We start from the raw sequence: 11,076 nt of genomic DNA on the forward strand, positions 1-11,076 counted from the left end.
CTTTTCATATGTAACGTTGCAGGCTTCCCCCAGGCAGATTCAGCTCTCGTTTCTCTGGTTAAGGAAGTGAAATTTGCATATCAGCTCCAGATCACCTGCCAAAGAGTCTTTTGTACTGAGCCTTTCACGTGGACTTTATTTCGTTACTGAGGGTACAAGGCCTTTTTACAGTACAAAATCTTTTTTATCCTTTAATTAAAAGCCAAGTTTTGTCTAAGTGTTAGATTGCTTATTCTTTGTAGTGTACCTCAGAGAGGAAAGGGGTGCATACCGGGTCTCGCTGAAGAGCTAAAAACAGTTACAGAGACAGGAAACTGTTTCAATAGAGGCGGGCTTCCCCTTTCTGTGCTCCCACACAGCAGGCGTGAAGGATTATTTAAGATTACCAAGCATCTATGTGATCCGCTGTGAGGGCCCATTGCCAGTAATTTATTCAGTGCTGCCCAGTGGGTATTGAAGGAGGCGCTGGATGAAGCGTATTTGTGTTTCTCACTGTCAGTTACTCCCATGAAAACGCTTTCTAATTCTAACGCTTTGTACAAATTAAATCAGCTGCACAAAATATAACATTTAGTCTTCTTGCTAACACGATGAATTACTTCTACTGCTTATCTAGTGTAAGCACTGTGTAAGCATTGCCATTGAATGCTACCAAAAGAAGCCAAAACTACGATTTTATAAAAGGTGTTTGTAGCCACCATGACATCATTTCCTTTTTTTGAAACAATCTTTTGAAACCGGATGTGACAGACGAGAGCCGATTTGAAACTTTGCATTCATTGGCTTATGACTTGTCAATAATTTGTCATTGCCGTTAGCCAATGTGCATCCTAGATACACCTTGGACTAGGGATGGGTATCGTTTAGGTTTTATCCGATACCGGTGCCAAACTGGTACTTTTGAAACGGTGCCGGTGCTTAAACGGTGCTCAAACCGGTGCTTAAAGAATGGAGAACACAAAATTGGTCCAAAAACCTCTCATGTTCAGCTGTTTTTTTTTTTTGTAAAAAGATAACAATGTTGACCTTTTCTGCAGCTATAGGGCATATATGGTATCACTCTTGGCTGGAAGCAGTGCTTAAACAATGGGGAAAAAAAACACAAACTTTGTCCAAAAACCTCTCATGTTTAACTGTTTTCCACTTTTTCTTTGGTCATTTTAGCCTTTTTTGGCCAGGGTGAAGGGAGTATCTGCCATCAATCAAGAAGACAGCTGCATGTAACTACGACAGTGTTTGCTAGTTCACCTTACATTCATTAATGTAATAACGTGGTTAGCCTACTCAACGTAAATTATACACGAACAACATGAAGCTACTCACGCAGAGAAGAACGGCTGCTGCTGCCATCATCATCCGTCACCACCACACCCGCAGTAGATGCGCTCGGTGTGAGATCTCGCAGCAAGCTATCAAATACGGCGCTTTTAAAAAAAAAAAAAAACGCTATGCGTCGCCAGGTGTTTCATCGGATTTGAGGTGTTACCTCCTTTGCATAGTATCAGCTTAAAGCACTTGTTGCAGGCTGCTGAGTTTGCATCTTTTTCTGTGAAGTACAGCCAGACATTTGACCGCTTCGCCTTGGGCATTTTTAATCTGTAGCTCTGCTCTAAAAGGGCCCGCCTACTATCCTCGGAAACGTAAAATGATTGGCTAGAATTCAAAGTGTGTGACATCTCAGGAAAAAAAGCACCGAAATAAAGCACCGAAATGTGCGCTGCTTTTCGGTCTGGTTACTACCGTTTATGTCAGAACCGGTGCCATCATGGCACCGGATACCGGTACCCATCCCTACCTTGGACTGACCAAAATGTATAAAATGGACCGATGTTTTGTTTTATTAATTTATGGTACTTTCACCTCCTTCAAACCTGACACATATAGGGACTACATTAGCTTATAGTCCCTTGAGGCTGGGTTTTATTGCCTCCCTGTCTCAAACGGTGCGTCTTTCACATGTAAGGCGATTATGTTAACTGCTACGCTGTTGAACCACTCTCTCTTATTCAGTATGATCCAAAATGAGTAACTCAGCCTATTTAAGCTCTTCCAGAAACTGTTTACACAGGACAACTCCAAAGGCTGTTACCCCATAGGTGGTCTTTTCAACCAGAGAAGTCCAACCCCAATGGCCATGAAAAAGGGTGGCCATTTAAGGCACTTCCCTATTGGTTTCACTCTTCAGACCATGAAGTTACATCCATTTTTTAATAGTCTGCAGTTACCATGAGCCTGTTAAAGTGCTATAAAACATGCTAAACATGGACATTTTTTTTAAAAAAGGGGAAGGACAAGCATCAACATAGCTACAGCTATAAAACAACCAGCTTGATATAAATAGAGTCTGAACATTAATATTATGTGGATTTACTTTTTGAGATTAGTGCACCACATCAACTGCTAGTATCTCCTGTCCATATGTCGTCTACATTTTGATAGAAACCAAAAAAGTTTGGCCTTGTAACCGGTTGTAGGTTAAATGCATTGTTAGTGTTTTCATGGGACTTGCTGACAGTAAAAATATACCTGAACCAGCCTGATCCTTTAAAAGCCTTGTGTCCTCAGAGATGCCCCGTGGACTAATCCACTCGTGGGAGGAAGTCCTCTGGTCTGAAAATCCTGTTTAAGTGACTTGAAATGAACTCGCTGCGAGGAACTGGAACTACTGGACAGCACGCCTTATCTGACTGTAGGAGCAGCTTGTGAAGGAAATAATGAACTAACATTTATAGAGAGCTCTCAGGGATGAGCCCTGTCTACATGTGCAGTAGTAAAAATTAGTTTTTGAGTTGCGTTTTTTCCCTTTTTTCCACACAAAAAACTTAAATGGAAGCTTTTTAAAACCTCCGTCCACAGTGAAGACTCTCAATAGGGAAACAGGAGGAAAAGGTGTGCGCCTTTATTTCCTTTTTTGACAACAGGCTGGCTTCTAATTGGCCAGCATTCCTGTACAGTTAGGGTCACTTGTTGCGATTATGTCAAGCACCCTTGACATATTTTTTTTTGCATTTTTGTGTTACGATTTTTTTCTGAACAAAAGCAAAAAATTCCAGTTTTAAAAGAACATCCGTGTACGTGTGGACCGGGCTACAGTTTGTGCTGTAAACATCTTCGTTGTGTGTCTCAGATCAGGGTGAAACTCATTGACAAAATAAACCTAAGTGCAATTTAAGCAGATTTAAGAAGACAATCTTGAGTTACACTTTATTAGAAAAACAGCGGGAGCAAAGTCAATTATTTTTCTACAGAGGTTGTAATCCCTTCGCAATGACATGCTTGGTATTGATCAAGTAGATGATGCATTGTACTTGACTGAATTGTTGGATTTTTATCTATTTTTTAAAGTGGAATGATGTTTAAAGGGACAGAGTCTGAATAATTTTAGTGCTAATATATTGTAGTATTTCTTCTCTCCGTGTGTGGAAGACTGTAGGACTTGTTGTAATTTCAGGGACCACTTAATATGTTAAATTAGACAAATCATTAAATGCATAGTTTGTTTCTCAATTAACTGTTTTAACTTTTTTTTAAGAATATATATATATGTCATCCATGTCCGTTGTTATCCAAACTGTGCTTTTTGCTATGTTTCTTAACCATCTTTTACTATTTTAGCCTTTTATTGTCTTTTTTCCACTCGTTTTGCCATCATGTAGTCAAAAACATCTAAACTTCAAAGTCCACTGGATCAAAAGTAAAAGTGTGGACACACAATCAACAGGCTTAAATCATCGATCAAGGCAAACTACTAGCGCAGCTGAAATATATTTTGTACTTTAAACATCTTACGAAGTAGGGTTTATTAATGTCCCAATAAAATATCTTCATAGTAAATCAGTCGGTGACAGATGTGTTTCATTTTTAAAAACATTTTTTTATCGAGGATAAGACTGCATTGTCTCGTCTGCTGCTCAGGCCAGCAGGAGCCTGAGCGCAGGCAGCAGGCAGAGCACCACTCCCACCAAGCTGGGGGCAGTAACGGGCACGGCACTGTTGCAAAGGTCGGTATCGCAGCACACGTTGGTGTAGTTGAAGGAGACCCCTGACGTGTATTTCTCTCCACTCACGTCGCACTGGGAGGCAACTGCGCAGCTTTTTTCGTACAACGTCAGCTGTAGTGGGCCTGTGAGAGCAGAGGAGTAGAAGGATATTATTATTGTTATTAGTTTTTGCATGGAAGTTAAAGAGCATTCAATCCATTTTCTACACTTTTAATGGTTCTTGACACAGGACACTGTGCCTTTTTAGGAATAGTTCACTCGGCAAGTGTCGAATGCGAGAAAAAAATATTTGACGCACTGATTAAGTATTATGTTTCCAAAAGTCTATCAGTTTTGGAAATTTGCATCTATTTGGACTCAAGGATGATCTGATTTTGTGAAAATCTGAACGTCAAAGGTCACAACAACCTAACAAAGCATGCATTCAGCCAGAACTCATGAATTCATAAATCTGTTTTGTCAAACTTTCCCACCAAAATAACAGAATGACGTTTTATATCCTCATTTCTCAGCAAATCCAATATATTTTTCAATTAATTGTTATATAACATAAATGGAATCATGACTAATTGAGATGTTAGGATGTGTTTATGCTTAAATAGATACTGAAGTGTATTGTGTTTTATACATTTTTTGATCGTTTTAAATTTAACATTATGAATGCTTCAAAAACAGTGAAAGCAAAGAAAACTTTGAATGTCTGATTAGTTTTACTTCTTGATTTTTTTTGCACCTGGATGTTAGCAATATAGACTTACCAGACACTTCATTAGGTATACCTGTCCAGCTGCTCGTTAATACAAATCTCCAATTAGCCAATTGCATGGCAGTAAGTGACATAGTTGTTGGTGCCAGGCAGTCTTATCTTAGTGTTTCACAAACTGGTGATTTGCTGGGATTTTCCCACACAACCATCTGCAAGGTTTACAGAGAATGGCCGGAAAAGATCAATTGTTCAGTGAGCAGCAGTTCTCTGGGTGAAAATGCCTTATAGAGACCAGAGGCTAGACTGAAGGAATCCATCTTTCCTTGTATTTATGGTTCAGGTTGCTGCTGGCAGGTTGCTGCTGGCGGTGGTGCAGTAATGTAGGAGATATTTTACCAGCTCATTATTGTCTAAACACCATATTGTTCCTGAGTATTGTTGTTAACCACGTCCATCCCTTTATGACCACAGTGTACCAATGTTTTGATAGCTGCTCCCAGCAGGATAATGCACCATGTCATCAAATCATCTCAAACTGGTTTTTGAACATGACACCGAGCTCACATTACTCATATGGAACGAGCGATTTTCATCACGAACGTTTAGCCGACAAATCTACAACAACTGTGCGACGCTATCATGACAGTATGGACCAAAATGCCTGAGGTATTTTTCCAAAAGCTTGCTGAATCTATGACACAGAGATTTAAGGAAGTTTGAACAGCAAAAGGAGATCAAAGCAAGGAACTAGCAAGATGTGCATAGTGGAGTGGCCAGTGAGTGTAGGAAATCCAAAACTCAAAAAACAACAAGATATAAACAGAAAGCATAGCAGAGTCCAAAAACTGCAGTAGAACGAAGTACAGTAAAACAAGAGACAGCAGATTATTCATTCAGACTCTTCATCAGGCAAGCAAATTTAACTAGTTCCTCACTGGGATTGTTTTAAAATTAGTCATACTGAAAACTGAGAGTAATTGTGGGAACTTTGTCCCCTGATGAGACATGATGATCATTTTGCCCCACCCAGATAGCCTGGAGTGTTATTTTTAGACATAATTTGACATCACGGGTGCTATTGAGCTGACAACCGGCCTGATGAGAAAATGGTACAGAAGTTTGAAGGTTGAGTCATTCTTCTTTCTTCTTTCACATTTAAGTACCTGACGAAAGACAAGGCCCTGAGAAGCAGTTCAAAGAGCAGCCCACAAAGACATGAAACAGTCCTTATTGTATAGTTTATGTATGATCGGTGACCACAAGCTGAAAGGTTTGATTTATAAAAAGAACTTTAGACTTGGTCCTAATAGCGTCTTTATTGTCTGTTCACTGTAATGTGCATTTCTAAAAATGTTTCTCACAAATCTTTTATAAAATAAGGCTTTATTTTCCAGTTTGTGGCCATCATGCTTGAGACTCACTGAAATTAATCTAATCTAATAAATGCAGACAAATCTGGCTCTTACCTCGTGTTCCTGACGCTACGCTGGAGAGGCAGCGCTGGCCAGCTGGACACTCCACAGGAAACTTTAAGCAGTCCAGAGGAGAGATGGATGGAAACATACAGGTGTAACAGCGCAAACAGGCTGAGGGGCAAAAACAGTGGTTGTTAGGCACTGTCAGCTGTACAGCTCTGGCAGGGATTGCAACAACAAGAGCTTAAAACTGTTAAAAAAACAGCTGACAGTCACAACATAAAGGATTTGGTTCTGAAAGATGATATTTTCGAACTAACAGTAACTGCAATTATGTTTGTTTCCAAAAGAAGCCAAATTGTTTCGTAGAAGATGAATGCATATTTTGATGTTGAAAAATAGACTTGTTGGTGCCCCCTGGTGGAATATCTTTGTAATTGAGACACTTTTTAACTTCTCTTCTAACTTATGCTTCTCTGCACTGCAGCAACATCTGATAATTGCTTTTCTATCACCGACTCAGCAGACAACTGTCATAACAGAAACTCTAAGTACTTTTCATTTACAAGCTATACATTTTATGATGCCAACATGTTTCTATTCATAAGACAACAGTAAAAACACTGTAAAATGGGTTAAAGGTTACACTCTCTTTACTTTTCGTATTTCCAAGTGTACGATATGTACACAACAAATGTAAATGTGCAAACAGCGCACTGTAAAATTACATTAGCAAGCAGCTTTAAGAGAGAGTAAGCAGAAGTCATGTGTCCTTCCTTCTGCATGTTCTACTCGGGCACCACCCTTTACCAGAGTTATTAAGTATACGATTAAAGATGTCCACTTGTAGTTGAGTAAGTTATTGTTATAATAATGTTTAATTTTGAGTTTGTTTTATATTTATGAGTAAAACTAGTAACCTTTAAATTAAAATAGTCAAACTCATTTGGAAACAAAAAGCCTGACACTGGAGAATAAACATGAAATGTTTGTTTATAATTCACTTTTAGTTTAAAAATATCAGAGTACTTGTAGATTTTACATTTAACTCAAGTCAGCACTTTTTAAACTTTTCACATGTTGTGTATGATAAAGTTTAAATATGTAACTAAAATTGTAACTAAAGTAAGTGTGTTATGGGGTGACTGTAGCTCAAGAGGTACAGTGAGCCATCTACTAACTGGGACATTGGTGGTTTGATTGCCAGCTGCTTCAGTCTCAGTGCCAAAACGTCCTTGAGCAAAATACTGACCCAAGTTGCTCTTTGTTGGAGTGTGTATAAAACACCGTGTAATAGAAAAGTGTTATATAATAACTGCTCGATTTACCGTGTTAAATTTGTACTTTCCACCACTGAAAAACAAGAAAAAGTGCTTGAACTTTCAAAGTCTTAGACAAAATGTGTACTGGACTAAATGACTTATTTCATGTTTACCAGTCACATAAGAAAAATTAAAAACACTACAAATCCAACATACTGAACTTACTTGAACTGATTTCTTCAACAATCTACCCTATTTGAATCAAACTACAGTAGTGGAATATAAGCATACTCTACAAATCTCCTCTGTGTCGTATTTCCTTGCCACAAGAGCTTCCTAATTAAAGGGATAAAACTCTCTTTATGTGAAAAGTATACCTGAACTCATCAAATCAAGCATGTTAGCGTCCATCATTAATCATTTTTCCTGTAACAGGAGATCTGCAATGCATTAAAAATATGTCAGCTTTAAGAGAGTCAAATCTCAAATGTGCATGCAGAAAAATGTTAAACATCACAGAGTTTTGCAGACTTTGTCCCTCTCACTGACTTGAGTAATGGATCTCCAGTATTTAAAAGTATTTGATTTTTTTCCCTTACATTACAAAAGCACCTGAAGACAATTGAATGTTTTTACATACCTGCCAAAGGAAGACAACACATGAGAATAATTAAAAGTTGCGAACGAGGCATGATGCTTCCTTAAAAGTCCCTTGGTTGATGTTTCGAGCTGGATTTTTCTAAACACTTCTTGTCCCAGGGCGTTACGACTCCCTAACTACTTGATGTGGTGCGTCCCCCAGCTCATTTGCAAATTACATTCATTTTCATCTCTGTTTCTTTCTATGTCTCCAATTATCTGATAAAAGGTGCCTCTTTATATTGCAAGCACCCATGTGTCACCTGAGTTTTTCCCTCAGTCTTTGCTGATTTGTGCTGTCATGATCCTGAGGCGGACTCCTCCCTGAAACTTCTAATTCAATCTGGAGAGTTAATTGTGGACAGCATGGTTACAGGCAGTGGGAAAATGAAGAGTTATATCGTGTATTTGTTGAGTGTTTATTACTAACGATGCTCAGGAAGCTTTTGACAAGAACAACATCTCCACTCATTCATTCAGTGACTGCTGGTTGCAGGCATTTGTCTCTCTTGTGGTTCTGCCGCAGCATTTCAGTCAAGTTAAGGTCTGGACGCTGACTGGGCTATTTCATCACCTTGATTCATTTTTGTTTTGTTTTGTTTTGTTTTTTAGCCTTTCTGTTGTCTAAGGAGCTTGGAAAGTAAAGCGTCTGGACTTCTTTAATTTTGTTGAAGACATTTCACCTCTCGTCGAGAAGCTTCTTCAGTTCTAAGAGCAAATGGTGAAGAGTCCCAGATTTTTAAGCCCTATAGGAGTGTCCTCCAAGAGGGTAATGAACCGCCTATATCACACGAGCCAAGGTGTGAAAACAAATGTGGGTCACCATCAGCCAAGGTTTCAGGTGAACCCATTGGGAAACCTAGCCTTTCTGTTGTACTTGGGATCATTGTCCTCTTGCACAACCCAATTTCAGCCAAGCTTTAGCTGTCAGAGAAATGGCCTCATATTTTACTACTTTAATACTTTGGTATATAGAAGAGTTGGGTTGCAAAACAAGCTCAACTCATCATCCTTCCACCACCATGCTTCACAACTAGTATGACCCTGTGACCCTGTGCATCATGGCCAAACATTTCCACTCTGGATTCAAAGACATTGATCCAGAAATCTTTTGATTTGTTCAGATGTAACTTTGCAAACCTAAACTGTGCTGTCCTCAGTCAGGACTCGAATTTGTGGGGGTTTTCTGACCTTGGGGTGAATTTTCTGCGTTCACTCCTGGGAAAATTCTGACACACCTGACCAACAGACCAGCAAACTGCCAAAACAGCTTTTTGTAGAGATGCTTACAGTTGCTGATGATCAGTTACCAAGTCCATTTGATGATTAGCAAACTGCCTGCTACTTTTAATTGCACAAGGAAGCTGTCTGAGAGTTCTTATCTTAGAAATGTTTTTCACAGTTAATGCAGGTCCCACAATAAAACCCTGCAGGACTGATTTAGTTAGCTCAAAATCAGTTTTATGGACTATTGTGTGGATATAATTAGTTATAAACTGGTTGTTTTCTTGCTGTACTTGTGTGTATAAATAGGTTTTTTTAAAAGCCTAATTTTCCTGTCAAGTTGTAATCTATTTTTATGTGCAGTGTCATAAATTGCACGGTTTGCTAACATACAACTGCTAGAAATTTTTTTTAAAAAACTGCAATAAAAAGGGGGTAAAGGGTTTCTTAAGAAATATAATGTGAAAACTTAAAGTTTTTAGTGATTTTGTTTTGTTAAATACTCTTTGTCATCAAGCTCCATTATTCTTGTGCCAGTTTTGTTTAGTTAGAAATTCTGGCCTCTATCTGAGCCATTTATAAAAGAAAAGACATTATGTGTAACTGCATGAGACAGCAGCTGCTGTAGAGAAAAGATGAGCACCGATAAAGTCAGCACGTTGCAGAAAGAGTCAGCAGACAAACAGAGGGAGAAAGCCAGCAACTCAGAGACAGCGGGTCAGTGAGCTGCACAGCGAGCCTGTTTAAACAAATTATCCTTCAGGGCATAATGGGAGACATGAGGGCAGCAAGCAGGACGGTCTGCTGACAGCAAGTCTTGTGATGGAGCAAAATGAGTGGGCTCAGACTGAATAAGCTCTTTACAAGTTGATTAATTACACGCTTTAAAAAAAATCTTCCTGGAAATATTGAGGTTTTTGTTCATTTCTCTTGTATTTTTTCAGTTACTTTTGTCTGGATGCAATACTGTATGCAGAAATAATCCATGGGCATTGCTGAGGCATAAATGACACTGAGAGTTTATTACCTGTGATGCATTTTGGAGGCATGTATGTTTGCTGCTAAAGCAATAGATTTTTGCATGGAGTTTGGTGTGACTTTGTTTCTGTCCATTTGTGTCTTCATTAAATGATTTGCATATAACCTACAAAAGAATCCCCAGAACTAGTGCCAAATAAAAGTATTATGGGATTAAAGGTCCTTTTCTTTTGTTCAAATAAACAAGCATTCATGTTGTAAAACTTAAAAATACAAGCCTAAAGTGACTCACAACTGAGTCCATTCATGTTTGTGCAGACAGTGTTAATCCTGCATTTGATGGGGATGTTTTTTTGTGTGTCCTGGCTGAAGGATCTCAGTGGACAGATGGTGTTCTTTAATCCTGTCTGTCTGTGCCCTCTACCTCCCATCCTCCACCCTTTTTTACATCTATTCATTCTGCCGTTTACATCCAGGTTCTCATTTTCAGCCTCTTCTACACACCGGAGACGAGCTCCTGCAGCTTCCCTCGTCTTCCTCGCTGCAGCAGAAAATTTGGCTCCTGGTCCTCCTCCTGCAGTAACTCAATCTAGTCACTAGAAGGAAATATTGTGCAGCCTTGTTAGACAGAAAAGTCACATGTTTACAGAAGGCCTGCATGTTTACATCACCTCTCAACATCACCAGTTTCTTTAGAAATACTGGATTATTAATTATAAACACAAATCATGGGTAGTTTTGACACCCCACCTCCGAAAAACAACCTGTTAATCCAGCAATCACATCACTGACCCACTTTGAGGAAAGCCAGATTATTTTATTTTATTTATTTATTTATTTATAAATAAATA

At 38.9% G+C, this 11,076-nt stretch overlaps 1 protein-coding gene across 1 annotated transcript; it reads right to left on the minus strand.

The window, feature by feature from the left end:
- Positions 1-2,287: 2,287 nt before the first annotated feature.
- On the minus strand, positions 2,288-8,782 carry LOC146493027 (uncharacterized). Its single transcript, XM_085148847.1, has 3 exons — positions 8,025-8,782; positions 6,174-6,293; positions 2,288-4,123 (listed from the first exon to the last, which is right to left on the minus strand). The coding sequence occupies exons 1-3, from the start codon at positions 8,074-8,076 to the stop codon at positions 3,912-3,914; spliced, it is 384 nt and encodes a 127-aa protein (XP_085004973.1). The 5' UTR covers positions 8,077-8,782; the 3' UTR covers positions 2,288-3,911.
- Positions 8,783-11,076: the final 2,294 nt, after the last annotated feature.

The sequence above is a fragment of the Neolamprologus multifasciatus genome, chromosome 22 (genome assembly GCF_963576455.1).
Source record: "Neolamprologus multifasciatus chromosome 22, fNeoMul1.2, whole genome shotgun sequence".
Lineage (NCBI taxonomy): Eukaryota > Metazoa > Chordata > Actinopteri > Cichliformes > Cichlidae > Neolamprologus > Neolamprologus multifasciatus.

Excerpts from the sequence above, each read along its gene's own strand:
- LOC146493027 (XM_085148847.1), bottom strand. The coding sequence starts at position 8,076 with ATGCCTCGTTCGCAACTTTTAATTATTCTCATGTGTTGTCTTCCTTTG. Across the intron at positions 6,294-8,024 it reads GTGTTGTCTTCCTTTGGCAG|CCTGTTTGCGCTGTTACACC; the intron begins GTATGTAAAAAC and ends TTTGCCCCTCAG. Across the intron at positions 4,124-6,173 it reads CGTAGCGTCAGGAACACGAG|GCCCACTACAGCTGACGTTG; the intron begins GTAAGAGCCAGA and ends CTGCTCTCACAG.